The sequence below is a fragment of the Coregonus lavaretus genome (genome assembly GCF_964263955.1).
Source record: "Coregonus lavaretus genome assembly, chromosome: 40".
Classification (NCBI taxonomy): Eukaryota; Metazoa; Chordata; class Actinopteri; order Salmoniformes; family Salmonidae; genus Coregonus; species Coregonus lavaretus.
The window spans coordinates 8019104-8042028 of NC_140027.1; the positions used below are offsets into that span (position 1 = coordinate 8019104).

The 22925-nt window shown below is 43.5% G+C and overlaps 1 protein-coding gene across 1 annotated transcript; it reads left to right on the forward strand.

Annotated features, from left to right (window-relative positions):
- Positions 1–686: 686 nt before the first annotated feature.
- Positions 687–6044, forward strand: LOC311113798 (importin subunit alpha-1-like). Its single transcript, XM_084157111.1, has 11 exons — positions 687–1144; positions 1445–1567; positions 1683–1823; positions 2139–2227; positions 2344–2612; positions 2962–3056; positions 3334–3600; positions 3988–4221; positions 4764–4946; positions 5356–5505; positions 5839–6044. The coding sequence occupies exons 2-11, from the start codon at positions 1502–1504 to the stop codon at positions 5926–5928; spliced, it is 1584 nt and encodes a 527-aa protein (XP_084013237.1). The 5' UTR covers positions 687–1144; positions 1445–1501; the 3' UTR covers positions 5929–6044.
- The last annotated feature ends 16881 nt before the right edge of the window (positions 6045–22925 follow it).

The following is a 22925-nucleotide window of genomic DNA, read 5'->3' on the forward strand; positions in this document are numbered from 1 at the left end:
GTCTAGCCCAGCTGATTTGTAGGGGTCCAGATTTTGCAGCTCTTTCAGAACATCAGCTGTCTGAATTTGTGTGAAGGAGAAGCGGGGGGGGGGGGCATGGGCAAGTTGCAGCGGAGGGTGCAGAGCTGGTGACCAGGGTAGTGGTAGCCAGGTGGAACGCATGGCCAGCCGTAGCAAAATGCTTGTTGAAATTCTCGATTATTGTAGATTTATCGGTGGTGATAGTGTTTCCTAGCCTCAGTGCAGTGGGCAGCTGGGAGGAAGTGCTCTTATTCTCCATGGACTTTAGTGTCCCAAAACTTTTTGGAGTTAGTGCTACAGGATGCACATTTATGTTTGAAAAAGTTAGCCTTTGCTTTCCTGACTGCTTGTGTATGGCTATTTGATGCTAATGCAGTACGCCACAGGATGTCACAAACTTTGAGGGGACGCTTGGATGCTTGTGGTACTGCAGATTTCAAACATTTGTATTAAAGTCATGATTAAACCTTATTGCTATGTATGGGATTTATTTGTAGGGTACATTATCGTTAGTCATTTCGCGGGTCGAGGCTCCATTGCTTAATTGTGACGTTTACAAATGCAATCACATTGACAAGAGACAAATTGGAGTCGGAGTGCATTCCCCCGGTTTTATAATCCATGTAGCTATTATCAATCATTTATCATTTTCTGTATCATTTCAGATAAAACGGAAGCTAAATACGACCCAGATGGGACTCGAACCCACAATCCCCAGCTCCGGAGGCTGATGCCTTATCCATTAGGCCACTGGGTCATCACGTTCCCAGTAAGCGCAGGCCCAGTTTATAAAATTTAAACATGACGCGAAAGGCATGAAAAGTTCTATGGAAGTGTGCATATTTGGGTTCATGACCAACACACTTACTACCAGATTTAGCTAAACTACTGTGCTCTGCGACATGTCGCAGGCAAATTTAATCAAATGTAGTGAAAAGCGAAAAGCTGTACTATCGTCTCGCGATAACAGCGCATCACCACTAGCGACTCTTTCCGTCTTTTTCAAAAAGGGGCCAATGAAGAGGGTGCTTTGACTCGAATGGGCCAATCACAGATCGATCAAGCCGGAAATTTAAAGGTGGGACTCATGTTTGACGTCATTGCTAGTAAGAACAAGAACAAGGTGAGTGCGGTCTTCATGCGTTTGTTACTTAATGTTTATTTTAATGGTTGTAATAGAGCAGTTACTGGGTGCATTCGATATAAATGATATGTGTTGATATATTGTTCACTTATTACTGGTTTTTGGGTGTACTGGTTATGACTAAATGGTTATTTTGCGCGTTTTCAACCGGCCACATGTTAGAAAATAGCTCGCCGGGCAGCAGGAACGCAAAACTGTCTTGCTAGCTAGGAAAACGTTGGCTATTTTAGTATTTTATTTAAAGTACGCACCTAGCTAACATCTACATTTTCCCCATAGCGTTAGTGATCAACACTACAGTGAAGTCATCGCCTTGTTCAATAAGCAACGAAAACTATGTCGACAACTGCGAACGACGCCGATCGTATCACCCAATTCAAAAACAAGGGAAAAGATACCAACGTAAGTTGATATAGCTTCCGCTGCCTTATCTTGATTGATTAGCCAGCCATGAACACCTAGTTTACAGTGTTGCCATTTGTCTAGCACCATGCAACTTGACGTTGTTCATCTGCAGGAATTGAGGCGCAGGAGAGTCGAGGTCAACGTCGAACTTCGAAAGGCAAAGAAAGATGACCAGCTTCTCAAAAGAAGGAACGTCAGTATCTGCCCAGATGAGCCTACATCTCCACTCCAAGAGAAGGACCAAAATGCACAGGTATTTTGTATCTTTACTGTAACTACCCTTATTTGTACTGTAACTACCCTTATTTGAAACTCAAACAGGCAATGGCAAACTTTTGATTATGACAGTGTACAGGCCATCAACAAAGGGTGAGCAACCTAAAGATGTCCCTCATCCCAATAGATTGATTTGTTGCCTTGCTGTCCTGTACTCTGGTCTATCAGAAGGCTGTTAGCTACTGTCTATAATCTTATAATCTGTCAATTTGTTCCATTGACACATGCAGACGCTCCACAGATACCATGCAAGGTCATGTAATTAATGTGTAATCCTGCCTTGTTTCCATAGCCTGCACAGCACTGGACGGTTGAGGAGATTGTGGCTGGTGTAAATAGCCAAAGCCTAGATCATCAGGTGCAGGCTACCCAGGCAGCCAGGTAAATCACTAAGCGTTTCATTGGAAACCCGTTTTGGGTAATCACTGTTTCTGTTCTGACTGTTGGCTTTGTCCGTCCCTAACCATAACATTTGACCTGGCTTTCTTCCCCCACAGGAAGCTGCTGTCCAGAGAGAGGCACCCTCCAATTGATCGTATCATCGGTGCTGGGCTGATATCAAACTTTGTGAGCTTCCTGAGCCTGGCAGAGTGTCCTCCCATACAGTTCGAGGCGGCCTGGGCCCTGACCAACATCGCCTCTGGCACCTCGGACCAAACCACCGCAGTGGTGGACGGGGGAGCCATCCCGGCCTTCATTAGCCTGGTGATGTCCCCGCACCCCCACATCAGTGAGCAGGCAGTCTGGGCCCTGGGCAACATCGCTGGTAAGAGAAGGCACACTTTTACCCTGTATCGAGAGCGACTATGGCTTGACTGTTGCCATTGATAGTGCAGAAACAGTGCGCTGAAAGCTTTTCCCGTGTTTGTTGGAATAACTGATCCTGTCAACCTGTCTTTCACGTCTGCAAATCTTTAGTGTGAAACTTCATTCTTATTTTGCACAATTTTTATTGGTATTTCTCTTTTGAAAATACTACTACTTGAACATATGGTAGTTCAGTATACCTTTTGCAATAAGCTTCCTTACTCTGTCTGTGTGGGGTTGTATGCCAGGTCAACAGGCTTCTGACTGACCACAGTTTTGACATGGCCTGATTCCTCCCCTTTCCTCAGGTGATGGCTCCGTCTACAGGGACTTGGTCATCAAACATGGCGCCATTGAGCCCCTACTGACTCTGCTGGCCGCTCCTGAGCTGTCTGTGTTCTCTGTAAGTTTTTTTATGTGTTATGAGGAAGAGCTCTGGGTTGTTGTGGAATTTGTTAGCAAGTGCTGCAGGAAATTCCACTCGTTTATCAGCTATTTTTCGTGGTGGTTCTTGTAAAATAGGAATGTAGTTGATTTGTCGTGCTATGTACAGTTGACTATTTAGCTTTCTCATCTTCATCTTGGCCCATTACCTCAATTTGCTGCATCCATAAATCTAAATATAGAGGTGTGTGTGTGTGTGTATATATTGATCTCTAACGACGTCTCCCTCCTTCCAGTCTGGTTACCTGAGGAACGTGACCTGGACCCTGTCCAACCTGTGTCGTAACAAGAACCCTGCTCCGCCATTGGCGGCCGTGCAGCAGCTGCTGCCCACGCTGGTGCGCCTGCTCCACCATGACGACAAGGAGGTGCTGGCCGACACCTGCTGGGCCGTATCCTACCTGACGGACGGCCCTAACGAGCGCATCGAGGTGGTGGTGGTGCAGGCCGGCCTGGTGCCCCGCCTTGTCCAGCTGCTCGGCTCCGGGGAGCTCACCATCGTGGTACGTCCCTTCACCGCGGTTACCAGGCTTTACATTTAGTAAGACTCAGCGTTTGAATGGTGTATTTTGAGCTTTGATTTGACCTGTACGTGGTTTCTAATGATTAACCTGTACAGTAGTCTGCCTTGTGGTTCCTAGAGACGGCTGCACTGTGCTGATCTGTAGGTTTTGATTGACAGGCAAATATTAATCTCTGCGATTTATGCATGGGAGCTGCCACTCCTAGTAGCTTCCATAGCCCGGTTGTTGAGACATTCCAATTTACTGAGGAAAGCCTGTTGTAGTCCAGCATTCCAATAGTTTGGATACTCCTGTTGTCACATACAACGGTCAATTGTGTAGCTTGCGTCTAAATCCTGCCCCCCCTTTTCTTTGCCTCTTTCCCAGACTCCCTCTCTGCGGTCGCTGGGCAACATCGTGACTGGCACAGATGAGCAGACGCAGTGCGTGCTGAACTCCGGCGCTCTGACAATGTTCACCGCGCTGCTCCGCCACCACAAGTCCAACATCCAGAAGGAGGCGGCCTGGACCCTGTCCAACGTCACGGCCGGCAAGGACACCCAGATCCAGGAAGTCATCAACGCCGGCCTGGTGCCACTGCTGGTGGATGTCCTCAAAAAGGTACAAGGGTTCATAGGTTGTTCATTAGGGGCAAAACATTCAGGGGCAAGTATGAGTCAAGGGCGGATCAACTAGATTCGTTTTTCCTTTTAGGACCTGATCCTAGACTATTGCTACATACAGCTCCAGATTTTACATACACCTCCCTGTTTTTGACTATTTTCTTCAGTTTCGTGCCTACTGAACTTAAGCCTGGCTTATCTATTGTGCTGATCCACAAACATCTACAATCCTTGTCTGAGGGTGCCCATAGAGAATGATAGAGGCCTCTAATGGCCAAAAGGCTGTGTTGGCCTGGGCAGCGCCATTTAGGGCTTCCACCATTTTTAATGTAGTCAACTGCATGGCACATCCAACTTCATTGGCTGATCACCCTGTTGGAGTCATGTCCAACTGGGACATCAGGAGTGATCAGCCGATCATGAAGAAAATTGACTACTTCAAAATGGATATTGCGTCAATGGCGCTGGCCATGATGGCACAAAGATGAGTCCTCTAGCTATCTCTATGGCCCTGCCTCATTTGTGTCTTTCTTCAACCAGGGAGACTACAAGACCCAGAAGGAGGCAGTGTGGGCCATCACCAACTACACCAGCGGGGGGACGGTGGAGCAGGTGATCTACTTGGTACAGTCCAACGTGCTGGAGCCCCTGCTCAACCTGCTCTCTGCCAAGGACAGCAAGACCATCCTGGTCATTCTGGATGCCATCACCAACATCTTCCTGGTAAGTCAACTTCTGGTCTGTAAGAAGAACCAATAGGTAGAGCTTTTAAGTCTCACGACAGACAAGATGTCCCTCTTACAACCCAGAATTCTATCACTAACAAGTTATGGCTAATGACCAACCTATAACGCTGACAGTTTGCCTAGTGGTTCCTAGAGACAGCTGGATCGTGCTGATCTGTGGGTTTTGATTGACAGGCATATATTAATCTCTGCGATTTTATGCATGGGAGCTACCATTTCAAGTAGCTACCATAGCCCGGTTGTTGAGACATTCATGTTTTAGCATTGATTTGCTATTTTCAAATAGGATTGTATGTACATGTAATGGTTATTGATTTACAATTAGAAATGGATACAGTGGATTCAAGTGTGTGTAAATGCCCAAACTAAACGAGTCGCTCTCTCAGGCAGGAGAGAAGATCGGCGAGGCAGAGAAGCTGTGCGGGATGATCGAGGAGTGTGGCGGCCTAGACAGGATCGAGGCTCTGCAGTCCCACGAGAACGAGATGGTCTACAAGGCCTCTCTCAACCTTATCGAGAAGTACTTCTCTGGCGAGGTGAGACCTTCACCAAGCATTGACTAAGTCCAAATACACCTTTGTCCTCTTTAGATTGTCTTGTCTCTTTCAGGTCCATTCATGGGTGAAGAGGCTGATTGTTATCAAAAGGAGACATTGAACTTGAGCTGGGTTTTATTCCAAGTTTATCCTTTCACATCTGCCCTAGTTCACCTTATTGCGAATCTAATGTTCTTCAGAAGGTGTTATTGGTATGGTGCAGCAGATTGGTAGAGAACAGCTTTGTGGAGTGAAACTCATCCATGGTAAATTAGTGGATGCAGTTGCAATTTAAACTATTGTTCTGGTGACACCATCTGTCTTGTCTTTCAGGATGAGGAGGACGAGTCTGTCGCTCCAGATATAACAACTGACGGCTACGCCTTCCAGATCCCTGAGAACCAAAGCACTTTCAACTTTTAAATGTCCTTGTTTCGTGTCTCTTTTGTATGTGTGTTGTAGTCCCTCAAATTTGTGTAAGTGTATGTAAGTACAGATATTTCCTTGTTCTACTACAACCTGTAAATAAACTTTATTACAAAATGTGGTGTGAAATTAGTTGGTTTTTGGCATAAAGCTTGATGCTTCCAGTACAAAAGAGGAATTAAATAATTTAAGGTTCCGGTAGCCTACACCACACTGAATTTACTGCATTACATGCATATATTGTATGCTTCAGTGCCCAACATTTTATGCATTCTAAACATGGATAAAATGTTTTCAGTTGGGTATTCCTCCCAGGCTGTTCCAACATCTGTCAGCAAAAAGATTAAAACACTAGACAGAGCCATGATTGGCTGACGCAGTATGAGTTGCGGCTCATGTAGGATTAAGTCGTGGCATTCACCTACTATCATAGAGTACGTAATTCATCAGAGTAGATGTTATAATTATTGATACGTTTGGGAGGACCGCCAGAGTCTCACAGTCTTGCTTCCCCATTGGTGAAGGGGATGGTAGAGGCTTGCTCTGTAAAATGAAGTATCAATACATTTAAACTATTAGCTAGTAAATTAACATACTGTATAATAACACGCTCACAGTTCAAATACAATTACTATGCTCTGATTTTAAATGACAGTTTACCTCCGACTGCGGTGCCCTCCTATCCACCCATCTATTTAGCGTCTGATCCCAGACCTGCGGAGGATGACAGAAATTATAATCTTCAACCATCTTTAAATCTACTTTATCACTCAACCATTGTCCATTTTGCACACAGAGTTGATTATTTGGCAAAGGTTCTGTGTACAGTCGTGGTCGAAAGTTGAGAATCACACAAGTATTGGTCTACACAAAGTTCGCTGCTTCAGTGTTATGAGATTTTTGTCAGATGTTACTATGGTATACTGAAGTATAATTACAAGCATTCCATAACTGTCAAAGGCTTTTGACAATTACATTAAGTTTATGCATAGAGTCAATATTTGCAGTGTTGACCCTTTTTCAAGACCTCTGCAATCCGCCCTGGCATGCTATCAATTAACTTCTGGGCCACATCCTGACTGGCAGCCCATTCTTGCATAATCAATGCTTGGAGTTTGTCAGAATTTGTGGGTTTTTGTTTGTCCACCCCCTTCTTGAAGATCGACCACAAGTTCTCAATGGGATTAAGGTCTGGGGAGTTTCCTGGCCATGGACCCAAAATGTCGATGTTTTGTTCCCAGAGCCACTTAGTTATCACTTTTGCCTTATGGCAAGGTGCTCCATCATGCTGGAAAAGGCATTGTTCGTCACCAAACTGTTCTTGGATGGTTGGGAGAAGTTGCTCTCGGAGGATGTGTTGGTACCATTCTTTATTCATGGCTGTGTTCTTAGGCAAAATTGTGAGTGAGCCCACTCCCTTGGCTGAGAAGCAACCCCACACATGAATGGTCTCAGGATGCTTTACTGTTGGCATGACACAGGACTGAAGGTAGCGCTCACCTTGTCTTCTCCGGACAAGGTGTTTTCCGGATGCCCCAAACAATCGGAAAGGGGATTCATCAGATAAAATGACTTTACCCCAGTCCTCAGCAGTCCAATCCCTGTACCTTTTGCAGAATATCAGTCTGTCCCTGATGTTTTTCCTGGAGAGAAGTGGCTTCTTTGCTGCCCTTCTTGACACCAGGCCATCCTCCAAAAGTCTTTGCCTCACTGTGCGTGCAGATGCACTCACACCTGCCTGCTGCCATTCCTGAGCAAGCTCTGCACTGGTGGTGCCCTGCGGTTGCTGGACTTTCTTTGGCGCCCTGACACCTTCTTCACAACAATTGAACCTCTCTCCTTGATGATCTGATAAATGGTTGATTTAGGTGCAATCTTACTAGCAGCAATATCCTTGCCTGTGAAGCCCTTTTTGTGCAAAGCAATGATGACGGCACGTGTTTCCTTGCAGGGAACCATGGTTAACAGAGGAAGAACAATGATTTCAAGCACCACCCTCCTTTTAAAGCTTCCAGTCTGTTATTCTAACTCAATCAGCATGACAGAGTGATCTCCAGCCTTGTCCTCGTCAACACTCTCACCTGTGTTAACGAGAGAATCACTGACATGATGGCAGTTTGTCCTTTTGTGGCAGGGCTGAAATGCAGTGGAAATGTTTTTTGGGGATTAAATTCATTTTCATGGCAAAGAGGGACTTTGCAATGAATTGCAATTCATCTGATCACTCTTCACGACATTCTGGAGTATATGCAAATTGCCACCATCAAAACTGAGGCAGCAGACTTCGTGAAAATTAGTATTTGTGTCATTCTCAAAACTTCTGACCACGACTGTATTATTCCACTGTTTCTGGACAGGATATGAAGAACCAGAATCTTACAGATTAGTTGGTATCAACTGAGAATTGGTCCTCCTTACGCCCAAAGCCAAGCCGGCCCGCTCTGCCGGTCTTGGACCTCACAACCATGGGCTCCACTGTTGGTCTGCTCTGGACCACAGGATTTTGAGTTGGTCCGTTGGGGACTGCAGGACGTTCAGTCCCGGGGCTAGTCTTCCATTCCTGGCCCAGTATGTCCACATATCCGTTGCGTGGATCTGTGACAAGTAGGACAGAAGGACAAAACCTATATTTAGGACAGAACACCAGCACAAGTAAAGCCTCAGTCTCACTCCTGTTAGTTACTCACTTTTCACACCTGCCAGGCCTCTAGACTCACTGCTGTTAAAAGAGACTGTCTTTACCTACCCCTTGGAGAAGGTAGAAGGTTGTTGGGTCAGGTGGAGCACCACAGCGATATCCTGGCCATTTGGCCTTATGAAGGGTGGTGCTGTTGGTGGAGGATAGGTCTGTAATAAACCAAGCAACCAAAATATGACAACATTACTATATTTATCAGTGATATGACACTGTTTCAAGAGTAACTTGAGGATATAGTGTGTGAAGGTACAGTATGCACTTCAAGAATGAGCTTAAAGGCCCAGTGCAGTCAAAACATGATTTTCCTGTGCCGAAGCACCAATTTGAACTGCTCTCGGACTCACATATTGCTGTTCACTGGACCTTATGATCACTCAGCTGCACAGCTGATGCCTGCTGGACTGTTCCTTTACACGGTACCCTGTCCTGTTTATTCTGTTTAGTCTTAGCCCAAACGTTATCGCTATTTCCAGTTGTGTCTTAGCTCTCTCTAATAACACATGTGACTGCTTTATGCCTCTCTCCCATGTCAATTATGCCTTGCCTATTGCTGTTTGGGTTAGTTCTTATTATACAATTTCAATGTAGAACCCCTAGTCCCTCTCAAACTGCCTCATACAGTTCCTTTGTTCCCCCCCCCCCATACACGCCGAGACCGGCTCAATCGATGCCTCCAATGACGCTATCTCTTTCATTGTTACACAACGCTTAGGGTTACCTGAACTGTACTCATATCCTTCCATATCCTTTTCTGTACATAATGCCCTGAATCTTTTCTACAACGCCCGGAGAACTGCCCCCTTTATTCTATGTACCCAACGCACTAGAAGACCAGTTCTTAAAGCCTTTAGTCGTATCCTTATTCTAGTCCTCCTCTGTTCCTCTGGTGATGTAGAGGCTAACCCAGGCCCTGCAGCCCCCAGTATCACTCCTACTCCCCAGGAGCTATCATTTGTTGACTTCTGTAACCGTAAAAGTCTTGGTTTTCTGCACATAAATATCAGAAGCCTCCTTCCTAAGTTTGAGTTATTCACTGCATTAGCACACTCCGCCAACCCTGATGTTCTAGCAGTGTCTGAATCCTGGCTTAGGAAGGCCACCAAAAATTCTGAAATTTCCATCCCCAACTATAACATTTTCCGTCTAGATAGAACTGCCAAAGGGGGTGGAGTTGCAATCTACTGTAGAGATAGCCTGCAGAGCTCCATCATACTATCCAGGTCTGTGCCCAAACAGTTTGAGCTTCTCCTAAAAATCCACCTTTCCAGAAATACATCTCTCACTGTTGCCGCTTGCTACAGACCCCCCTCAGCCCCCAGCTGTGCCCTGGACACCATATGTGAATTGATCGCCCCCCATCTATCCTCAGAGTTCGTACTGCTTGGTGACCTAAATTGGGATATGCTTAACACCCCGGCCATCCTACAATCTAAACTAGATGCCCTCAATCTCACACAAATTATCAACGAACCTACCAGGTACAACCCTAAATCCGTAAACATGGGTACCCTCATAGATATCATCCTGACTAACTTACCCTCTAAATACACCTCCGCTGTCTTCAACCAGGATCTCAGCGATCACTGCCTTATTGCCTGCGTCCGTAACGGGTCCGCGGTCAAACGACCACCCCTCATCACTGTCAAACGCTCCCAAAAACACTTCAGCGAGCAGGCCTTCCTAATTGACCTGGCCCAGGTATCCTGGATGGATATAGATCTCATTCCGTCAGTAGAGGATGCCTGGTTGTTCTTTAAAAGTAATTTCCTCTCAATCTTAAATAGACATGCCCCATTCAAGAAATACAGAACTAAGAACAGATATAGCCCCTGGTTCTCCTCAGACTTGACTGCCCTTGACCAGCACAAAAACATCCTGTGGCGTACTGCATTAGCATCAAATAGCCCCCGCGATATGCAACTTTTCAGGGAAGTTAGGAACCGATATACACAAGCAGTTAGGAAAGCAAAGGCTAACTTTTTCAAACTGAAATTTGCATCCTGTAGCACTAACTCCAAAAAGTTTTGGGACACTGTAAAGTCCATGGAAAATAAGAGCACTTCCTCCCAGCTGCCCACTGCACTGAGGCTAGGAAACACTATCACCACCGATAAATCTACAATAATCGAGAATTTCAACAAGCATTTTGCTACGGCTGGCCATGCTTTCCACCTGGCTACCACTACCCCGGCCACCAGCTCTGCACCCTCCGCTGCAACTTACCCATGCCCCCCCCGCTTCTCCTTCACACAAATCCAGACAGCTGATGTTCTAAAAGAGCTGCAAAATCTGGACCCCTACAAATCATCTGGGCTAGACAATCTGGACCCTTTCTTTCTAAAACTAGCCGCCGAAATTGTCGCAACCCCTATTACTAGCCTGTTCAACCTCTCTTTCGTAACGTCTGAGATCCCCAGAGATTGGAAAGCTGCCGCGGTTATCCCCCTCTTCAAAGGGGGTGACACTCTAGATCCAAACTGTTACAGACCCATATCCATCCTGCCCTGCCTTTCAAAAGTTTTTGAAAGCCAAGTCAACAAACAGATCACCGACCATTTCGAATCCCACCGTACCTTCTCCGCTATGCAATCCGGTTTCCGAGCTGGTCATGGGTGCACTTCAGCCACGCTCAAGGTCCTAAACGATATTATAACCGCGATCGATAATAGACAGTACTGTGCAGCCGTTTTCATTGACCTGGCCAAGGCTTTCGACTCTGTCAACCACCGCATTCTTATTGGCAGACTAAATAGCCTTGGTTTCTCAAATGACTGCCTCGCCTGGTTCACCAACTACTTCTCAGATAGAGTTCAATGTGTCAAATCGGAGGGCCTGTTGTCTGGACCTATGGCAGTCTCTATGGGGGTGCCACAGGGTTCAATTCTTGGGCCAACTCTTTTCTCTGTGTATATCAATGACGTCGCTCTTGCTGCTGGTGACTCTCAGATCCACCTCTACGCAGACGACACCATTTTGTATACATCTGGCCCTTCATTGGACACTGTGTTAACAAACCTCCAAACGAGCTTCAATTCCATACAACACTCCTTCAGTAGCCTCCAACTGCTCCTAAACACTAGTAAAACTAAATGCATGCTCTTCAACCGAACGCTGCTTGCACCCGCCCACCCGACTAGAATCACTACTCTAGACGGGTCTGACCTAGAGTATGTGGACAACTACAAATATCTAGGTGTCTGGTTAGACTGTAAACTCTCCTTCCAGACTCACATTAAGAATCTCCAATCCAAAGTTAAATCTAGAATCGGTTTCCTATTTCGCAACAAAGCCTCCTTCACTCATGCTGCCAAACATGCCCTCGTAAAACTGACTATCCTACCGATCCTTGACTTCGGCGATGTCATTTACAAAATAGCCTCCAACACTCTACTCAGCAAATTGGATGTTGTCTATCACAGTGCCATCCGTTTTGTCTCCAAAGCCCCATATAATACCCACCACTGTGACCTGTACGTTCTTGTTGGCTGGTCCTCACTACATATTCGTCGCCAAACCCACTGGCTCCAGGCCATCTATAAATCACTGCTAGGCAAATCCCCGCCTTATCTTAGCTCATTGGTCACCATAGCAACACCCACCCGTAGTATGCGCTCCAGCGGGTATATCTCACTGGTCATCCCCAAAGCCAACACCTCCTTTGGCCGAAATTCCTTCCAGTTCTCTGCTGCCAATGACTGGAACAAATTGCAAAAATCTCTGAAGCTGGAGACACTTATCTCCCTCACTAACTTTAAGCATCAGTTGTCAGAGCACCTTACCGATCACTGCACCTGTACACAGCCCATCTGAAATTAGCCCGCCCAACTACCTCATCCCTATATTGTTATTTATTTTGCTCATTTGTACCCCAGTATCTCTATTTGCACATCATCTCTTGCACATCATTCCAGTGTTAATACTAAATTGTAATTATTTTGCACTATAGCCTATTTTATTGCCTTACCTCCATAACTTGCTAAATTTGCACACACTGTATATATATGTATTTCTGTTTCTGTATTTTTGATTTTTGACTTTGTTTTGTTTTACCCCATATGTAACTCTGTGTTGTTTTTTATCGCTGTTAGATTAATTTGGATTTTAAGAATAATGACTAAAGAATTACACCCCAAACACAGTATAAATGTTAGAATTATCATGTGTCAACCCACTAACAGAAGGGCGTTACTAACCATTCAAGGGGGGAGGCGGGAACTGTTTAAGAAAGGTGGGAGGAGCATAGTGTTTTTGTTTGTCAAGAAGTATAAAGAAAGGAGATTTGTGTTTTGGCCTCAGAGCTCTCACCATGAATAAAAATACAGATAAGACTTGTGAGTTGTGGACCTTGAATCATTGATGATTAAAACCAGAGCCTTACAACCTCTGGTAATGATTCAAGCTTAGGGTGAATTAGAGAAAATAATTCACGTGACAGATTGGTCCTTCGAGCCGGATCTTAATACATCTTTATCGTTCTGAAGACACCGAATCCGTGCACGGGCGGGTGATAGCATCCGTTACAGTCCTGGCCTTCCACGTTAAGGTTAAAAAACAGGCCGGTGATTACTCTTTATGAACGATAAAGACGTTAACAAGTTTGAAAAAGCATTTTAATCCAGACTGCAAGGAAAAGGTCAGTAATTTTTATTCATGGATTTTGGTAAAATGAGTTGAACTTATTTACCAAAGAAGGTAATAATTATTACGACAGGGAGGGTCCGCAATTGATCCTAGAGGTAAATAGCTATTACAAAAAAAAAACTAGTCCGAAATGACATGGTAGTGAATTGCAATCACAAATGTAAACTAAGTTAATATTGTCATTGTACGAATTGCAATGTTCAGTATAAACAGGGAAATGATTATCATCGTATGAGAGGGATATGTCGGGAGTTCATATATGCGACTGGGCATTTGTTAGAACTGTGCAAACAAGTTTTGACGGATGATAAGGTCGTATGTGTGTGAGACTTAATCCCTCGGGAGACGTGGTTATTATTTCAGGGGTGGAGGAAAAAAAAAAAAAGTCGCGTGAGGAAAATTGGGTAATTTACTCTTTTAATTTTAAAGGGTTAATTACAAAAGCAAGAGGGGCACTAAGAGATTAGCTCCTACGAAAATAATTCGGGAGGGAATTATTTAAAAAACAAAAAGGGGGGGGGGGATTTCTTATTGTTCCACGATGGGAAAGACATCTTCTAAACAAGTCCGAGAATTAACGGGAGATGAAAGAAATATGTTTTAGGGATCCATTTGGGAGAAGAGGTATGAATTTATTGGGCATCGAAGTAAAAAAGTTAGTAGGCAGATGCATATAAAATTAGATGAAAAAACAGCGAGGGTATGGCTTTTTGAAGCGCGAAGGAGAGAGAAAGGGATATACAGAAAAAATGAAGTTTCAGGACCCCCCCACAGCAAAGAGCAGAGAGGTTATATCCAGAGTTGGTAGAGCAAGCCCAGATGACACCGTTGTCATGTGTAAAAGAAGATTAGGGGTGATCCCCGTACTTCCCCCACCATATGACGGCCAAGCCGGAATGTTGGAAGGGCGGGAAGACGGGGGGCAGAGTAAAGAGGCCAGTAAAGAGAACAAAGAGGGGGAAGTTTTACAACAGGAGGTAGTCAGGTTAAGAATAGAATTGGCTAAAAACACCACAAAGCGATTATTTGAGAGGTACCTATATAAGTCCAACGATGTGGTCCTCTGTAGCTCAGCTGGTAGAGCACGGCGCTTGTAACGCAAAGGTAGTGGGTTCAATTCCCGGGACCACTAATAAAAAAATCAAAAATAATTTAAAAAAAAATGTATGCACGCATGACTGTAAGTCGCTTTGGATGGAAGCGTCTGCTAAATGACATATTATTATGCGTGTGTATGAGCTTTCGCACTCAAGCGTAGACGTACGTTATGAGTGGGAAAGTAAGTCGCTTTGGATAAAAGCGTCTGCTAAATGGCATATTATTATTATTATTATAGAGAATATTTGCGTTTTTGGTCAGTTGGCAGACGCTCTAGTCCGGAGCGACTTGAAGAGCCAATAGTGGTTTGCATGGAACTATTCTGTCGTGTTGGGCATTTGAATGGCAGAAGATGGAATATGTGTGTATGAGGAAATTCAACGGCGGGTATGAATGATAACCGGATACTACTTAGTATTTGGTTGGTTAAATGCTAAATAAAAGATTTGAGGCGTGGTTATGGGGGAACTAGGAAGACGCACTTATTCAAAAAGGAATGGGTGGAGAGAGAGTTTTTTTTCGTGTATTAAAAGTTGCATTAGATAGACATATCTAGAATATTACTAAAGCTATGAAAATATGTTATAAGTACTAATGACATTATTTCTTAAGAAGGAAAATTGTAGGGAAGTTTCCCGCGTCTCCCCATAATGTAGGAAGGAGCAGGGAAGGGGGGGAGTGAGAGACAGGACATCGTTCAAATGGTAGGGATGTCATTAAGTGTATGCTGATAAATAATATCAAGCGTTTGTTTTATTGATTGGGGCCGAATCAGAGAAAACTGTTAAAGATATTGAATAGCGAACTGAAAATGAAAGGCATAAAATACAGAATAATTGGACGATTTTAAAACGATAATTTATTTTGGTTAGGAAGCAAGTGGCATTGGCTGTTGTGCTGGGGAAATAGCGCCAGCCTGTGGTGGGTTCTGGATTTGTTATAAACAACTTTATATTTTAAACTAAAATGAATAGACTACAATTTGAACATCAGAAAAAGAACAATATAATTCGTAATAGTTATTATAATTATTATTGATAGTTATTGCAGTTATTATTATCCTGAGTGGCGCAGTGGTCTAAGGCACTGCATCGCAGGGCTAACTGTGCCACTAGAGATCCTGGTTCGGATCCAGGCTCTGTCGCAGCCGACAGCGACCGGGAGACTCATGGGCGGTGCACAATTGGCCCAGTGTCGTCCAGGGTAGGGGGGAAAATGGCCGGCAAGGATGGAGCTCAGTTGATAGAGCATGGGGTTTGCAACGCCAGGGTTATGGGTTCGATTCCCACGGGGGGAGGCCAGTAAAAAAAATAAAGATAAAAATAATACAAATGTATTCACTAGGTTGCTCTGGATAGGAGCGTCTGCTGGGTGACTAGAATGTAAATGTATTATCATTGATTCAGTAATGATAGGAGGGAAGTAGCGATAGAGCTGTGAGGGTTGAGAGTTGAGGAGAATGATTTGTGGCTCTGGTTGGCGGGAAAAAGGAGAGGCAGAGACAGACTTAGAGAGACAGAGGAAGTTAGAGGGAGAGAATAAAAGAAAAAGAGAGAAGGAAACTGTTTAGGTTTGAAAAACAAGCAGGCTGAGGGACAGAGATAACAGTTTCTGGAGCTTGAAAAGCAGAGACTAACAGAGTAAGAAAAGGAACAGACGAGAGCAGAGTATTTAATGGCCATAGGGGAAATAGCTGGGATCGGTAAAACTCCAAGATAGAAGAGGAGAGAGATTTACTAGGGGGTGGATCAAATAATTGATAATGAATCATTTGAATGAGATCACATGTAGCAGATTTAGAGTAATCAATTAAATAATCATTGTATACTCTAGGAATTTTGAGGGATTTTATGAAGTTAGGCATATTTAAGTAAAGAGGGAGCTACCAAATTAAGTTGAGCCTAACTATCTTTGATTGTTATTTTTCAATTGGGTTTTTCAAATAAAATAAAAACACACCCAGCATGATGTTTATAAAGGGTTGTTATGTTGAATTTAGGGAGTTTTCAACAGTTCATAGGTGGTGTTTACTATGCTGTGGGATGGAACGGTTTATTGGGTGATATTTGAAACTAAATTCATGGAATAAGCTACAGTAATCAGAAGAATGTACAATCTAAGGCGAGACAACTATTGCCTAGATCATTGATTTAGCAATAGGGTCAGGTAGATAAGGAAAATAAGAAAACAATTAGATGAAGAATGATGAGCTTTTTGGTAAGGATAGACTTCTGTAAAGCTAAGGTCGTCATTATGTACTGCATACGGGTAAATCAAGTGATCTTATCTATGGGAAGGCAATGGCAGCCCATGGTAAAATCATTTGGAACTCTGAGGAGGAAGAACAGGTTATGTTGTTGCTCTCTTCCCAAACAGTCTTAGCTTTTAATAAATATATCAGGGATGTTACCCAAATGGTAGAGAGTAACGAGGGATATGACATTGGTAGTGATTTAAAGATGATGAAGTTTTTTGGTGGGCTATTAGATATAACTGGGTTAATCATGAACATAGAGATTTTTATTCTTTGTTGCTAGACAGAAGACTTAAGTGACTTACAAAACAGACTTGTCATGTCCAACAATCAGTCTTCAGGTCAAGCCCGGGAGAGCCGGGGTAGAACAGAGGTTGAACTAAACATAAGTGTTTTTACAAGATAAGAGATTGTTTGATTGGATTACTAATTGATTCTGAACTGAATGAAAGTCGAATTTAGCCGCCATAAAGAGAAAGGAAGTGGGAGGAGCAATAAAGAAGCAAAAAAGAATCTAAAAAATGAAAGGCATGGCAATTGGTTGATAAATAATCTAAGGGAATGTTTAGGAAGGTGGAAAAAATTGACACATAAGCAGAACTATGTGTCAAGAGGGGGGAAGAGGCTAATTGTATTTGATAATATACGAAGGAGAGGACAAAATACTTTTTAAAAAAAACATTTTTTAGATAGTCTAAAAAGAGAATGCAGTCAGAAATTGTTAGATTAATCTGAACATGTGTGAAGATAGTTTATTAACCACACCCGTATGTCAGAGGTTTTGTGCCCCACAGGTGAACTAAAGGAGAAGGTGACCCACTATCTAACCAGGTGACTGGTGAGCATCCAGTCACTAGAAGGAAAACTGGAAGCAGGCCTGTTGGGAAAGGCCCTATCAGGTTATGTTGGTAACCACCTTGGCCATTAGAATAGCAGAGAGAGGAACCTGGGTCCATGTTACCCACTGCAAGAAGGTAGGACCACATACAAGCACCGCTTAGCACACGCAGAGTTGACGAGCGGAACTGCGCCACAGGGTGCGGGGGTCATCTCTGTCAACGAAGATCTCCTACCCAGACCTATCATCACTGTAGTGTGTTCCTAGGGTGTGAGTATGGGGTGGTACCGAGCAGAAGGACTCAAGACAGGAGAGGGTTGTTTTTTTTTTTGAGAATATGGGTGACCCTGAGCTGCATCATAGTCTCGGCAATAGTTGTGGTAGGTCAAAATCCACCACCACCTCACACCAATTACGCTATGGCCTTACCATTATTAAGAAATAAAGGGAAAGTGACCCGACATACTGACCATCAAGGGCGAGTGATCTACAAAATAGGAGTCAGAGAAGGGTGGGGAGTAAGATTCAAAATTATGATTAGGGATCTTATCAGAGCGGATAAGCAAGCAACATGGGATTATAAGATCCCGTTGTATTTATGTTCAGCCCCCTCAGCGGATTGTTCCTGGGCTCAAGTATTTAGACATACTGGGGGAAGGAGATATGAGACGGGGGGGCTGGACGTCCAGATGGAGGATAAGAAGGTATAACGACATCCCCACGGAGATGGTAGTAACGATAGTAAAGGTCGCTAAAGAGGACATGAAAAGAACTTACTGGGCTTGCGCGGACGTATACGGACGGGATACTTGTCTAAGATTATATTTGATGGAGTCAAAAGATATAGAGGGAGCAGGTACTGGCATTAATCCATTAATGACAATAGACCGAGTAAATCAGTCAAGGGATGACGGAGTAAATTTGACTAACCCGTCCACTATGAAAGATTTTCTCCTCCAGGAATGGAACAATGGGGAAGTGGAGGGGGTCCCTGATGAGAATCTCTGGTTAAAGTGGATGAAATACACCGCTAGGGCTTTGGGGGAGACAAATTGTTATGCATGCTCCATTGGGTGACCAGCAATGTTGACCGCCCCAATGCCAAAGGCAATGTTTCCCTGTGTATTAGACCTGGGGTCCAATCAAAAAGAGCCAAATTGCACAGGGATTGGGCTGGCAAAATTGACATACTCGGCCAGCCCACCTAGATTCACTTTAACTCCTGGCGAATACCAGTGTTACATACATAGAAATGGCACCCGTAACTTGGGTGATTTTGATGGCTGTAAGGAGATAATTAATGTGACTGATTTAGATAAGGAAGGAAGGGAAAAAAGATTAGGAACCTAACCATCCCTTTGACTGATGTGTGGTGGGCATGCACTAAACAGGGAGCATTCGGCAGACATTACCAGAGGGATGGGTGGGTACTTGTGTACCAGTATTGTTGGTCCAACCTGTAAGAATTGGTCATCAAAGACCAGTGACAGGAAGAATAATTAGGAGAAAAATAAATAAGTCAGGAATGAAATAGCCCAATTTGGATAGATGGTATAGGCATCCCCAGGGGTGTTCTAGACGAATACAAAGCTATAAATCAAATATGGGAGAGTTTTACTACAACATTTTTCTGGTGGGGGACAAACAAAAATATGGATTGGATAAATTATATCTATTACAACCAACAGCGATTTATTGACAAGACTAGAGATGCAGTAAGGGGATCTCTGAGCGATTATCCGCCATCCCGCTTGTAACTTAGTAGAGGTTGGTTCTAGATCAGGCAGAAAGGGCCGGTGTCTATAGAAAGATAAGCCATTGTTGCATATTCATCCCTAACAACACCACACTGGATGGGACAGTCACCAGAGCTCTTACATAATTAACTGCACTGAGTGAAGGATGAACTGAACTCAGAAGTTAGTACATTGTGGATAGGGTGGTTTGATGAAATATTTGGTAAATGGAAAACCCTAGCAGCCACCATCTTAGGAGCGATCAGTGTTTGTATGGGTATTCTTGTATTATGTGGTTGTTGTCTTGTTCCCTGTGTCCGAGGATTAATGAGTCAGGCGTTGGTGAAATGCAGTATCTAAACAATGATGAGAGATGGACTGACTCCGGACTCTGACCAGGGGAATGTGAAAAACAATCCTCCAGGCTTGGTGGATGACGAAGATTTGGACCCTGAAAGACCGCAATTGGATGAAATGTTTATTAGTTCTGATGTGATCTCTGAGATTAATCATGCTTGTAAAATACATTTATCCTGAATGTGGGAATATTTAGTCAAAGGGGTGGATTGTTAGATTAATTTGGATTTTAAGAATAATGACTAAAGAATTACACCCCAAACACAGTTTAAATGTTAGAATTATCATGTGTCAACCCACTAACAGAAGGGCGTTACTAACCATTCAAGGGGGGAGGCGGGAACTGTTTAAGAAAGGTGGGAGGAGCATAGTGTTTTTGTTTGTCAAGAAGTATAAAGAAAGGAGATTTGTGTTTTGGCCTCAGAGCTCTCACCATGAATAAAAATACAGATAAGACTTGTGAGTTGTGGACCTTGAATCATTGATGATTAAAACCAGAGCCTTACAACCTCTGGTAATGATTCAAGCTTAGGGTGAATTAGAGAAAATAATTCACGTGACAATCGCACTGCTTTGCTTTATCTTGGCCAGGTCGCAGTTGTAAATGAGAACTTGTTCTCAACTGGTTTACCTGGTTAAATAAAGGTGAAATAAAAAAAATATATAAAAAAAATTACCAGTGATTAGCCTAGTCTTCATCATTGGGTGAGTCAGTGCCACTGGAAAGTTTTTGATTTATTTAGTAACCTACTGTAGCCTATGATATTTATACAGGTAACTGCCCAAATAATGGAAACACTTGAGTAAATGAGGGATACAAAGTATATTGAAAGCAGGTGCTTCCACACAGGTGTGGTTCCTGAGTTTAATTAAGCAATTAACATCCCATCATATTTAGGGTCATGTATAAAAATGCTGGACAGGCATCAACAGGGCAAGAGCGGTCACTGAATGGTTTGATTAGCATGAAAACGATGTAAACCATATGCCATGGCCATCTCAGTCACCGGAGGGGAGTTCAAGAAGGCTTATTTCTGTTTGTGGGGAACATGTTGCCAGAGTAACAATTTCAGTTGAACGATTTGAGTGAACCTTGATGTTTCACCATAACATTTTGCAAACAGCTACTTTTTGTAAGGATTACTGTGGCTTTTTAGCGACAATATTAAAACTGAAAATGACTTACCTATTCCTACTAAATATAGTAGAAAGTCTACATGGCCAGTTGATTCTTTTTGCGGCAGTTTAGACCAGAAACAGACACTTACGTTCACTGCACCCACTAACAGACTTACCATTAGGCAGAAGAGGCAATTGCCTCAGGCCACATGAGCTGGGCATATAATAATAATAATTTATCCGTTTGAGGCCCCACCCCCATGCTTTACTCGAGGCATAAAATACAAATAGAATCCCTTCAAAATCCGTCCGTTTAAGCTAGTGATGTGATATTTTTTTTGCATGGGTTGTCTCTCAATCCACAACATCCGCAGATGTCGGCCTTCTGCATCTGTGGTGGCAGGGGTCTTCACTAGTTACCACGGCTACAAAGTCATAATTATGGCTAAACCCCGCCTATTTCTAAAATGTATCTTAAAATCTGATTTTAAACCTAACGTTAACCAAACCGTTTTGCTCTAAGACCCCCACAAGTTTCATGGGCTGAAGGTAACCCGATAACAGTCCAAATAATTTGTGGAAGTGAATAGGGGTAATTATTATTAAATTATTAATTTATTTCCAGGTTTTTCTTATCTCTCAGATATATGACACACTTCAAAACATACTTCCAAATTCAATGTTTCATAAAACATTCATATGAGCTTTGATTGGTCACTCGCGTCACGATATCCTGGAGGATTTAAATAAAGTTCAGCTTTCTCCAATTTTAGTCCCGCGCTGTACAACTCCCTTGTCCATTCTCCTAGTGCTTAATGCTCCCGCCGCCCACTCCGCTTCTCTCGCTTTCCTTCCATTGAAAGTGAATGGCTTCCGATGTTTCACAGTGCGATGTCGCTTCCTAGTGTAAACCCACTGTTGCAGTGCATTTCTACATAACACGTTGGGGGGCGATGAAACAACGGAGCCCCATTCATTTTTTATGTAGGGAAGTAAAGTGGGCGGTAGACTGTTGGGCGACGTGAGCATGGGCGAGGGAACGTGAACAGGGATGGACCAAAATTAGGGAAAGCTAAACTTTATGCAAATACTCAGCGATATCGCGACGCTATTGACCAATCGAAGCTCACTATAGCTTCCAGACCCTACTGGATTGGCTGTTTATACCTAGCACAGCCTAGCCTGCTTGCTAACACCCACATCAGGGTAAAGCTGGAGAGGCTATCTGAATTAACATGTTATGTGGAAATCCCCTCTGGGCTAATCATTTTGCGTGAGCGCAGCCTATCGCCAGGCTTAATCGAGTCGGGTGGACAGTTTCGGGTATGCACCAAAAGGCCAACGATAAGGCAACTAGAGACCAACTCTGTGAAAAAAGAGCGGCTCTACTGACGATATCAAAGCATAACTCAGTTTATGTATGCTTGGTTAAACCACTTATGTGCAAGTTCAACCAATCATTTGGCCTATGTTCTTATGAGTCTTCTCTTCTGACAGATAGGACTTTTAAATGCCAGTAATCAATGTGTGTTATCCCATAAAAGAGCAATCGTGTGCCATGTGCAATAGGCTACCTTGAGTAGAAAGGTGTTCACCCCAGAGTCAATACGTGTTAGAAACACATTTGGCAGTGATTACAGCTGTTAGTCTTTAAGTGCTTTCCATTGTAGTAATTTAGCAGACACTCTTATCCAGAGCGACATACAGTTAGTAAGTGCATACATTTTTCATACTGGCCCCCCGTGGGAAACGAACCCACAACCCTGGCATTGCAAGCGCCATGCTCTACCAACTGAGCTACTGGACAGCCTACCTGGATTGTGCTATGTTAGCCCATTGTTCTTTTCAGAATTCTTCAAGCTCTGTCAAGGTGTTGGGAGTCATGGCTACACACCAATTTTCATGTCTTGCCATAGATTTTCAAGCAGATTTAAGTCAAAACTGTAACTTGGCCACTCAGGAACATTCACCGTCTTCTTGGTAAGCAACTCCAGTGTAGATTTGGCCTTGTGTTGTAGGTCATTGTTGAAGTAATTATTGAAGTTTTGCAGTGATTCCTATGTTGATGTAAATAAAATGAGTTGGTCTGTGGTGTGTAATGAGGAGCAACCAGACACTGCACTTGACACATTTATGAAATTGCTTATTCCAGTTACTAATGAGCATGCACCCATTTAAGAAAATTACTGTAAAAACTGTGGATTGATGAGGAATTGAAAAATTGTATGGCTGAGAGGGATGAGGCAAAAGGAA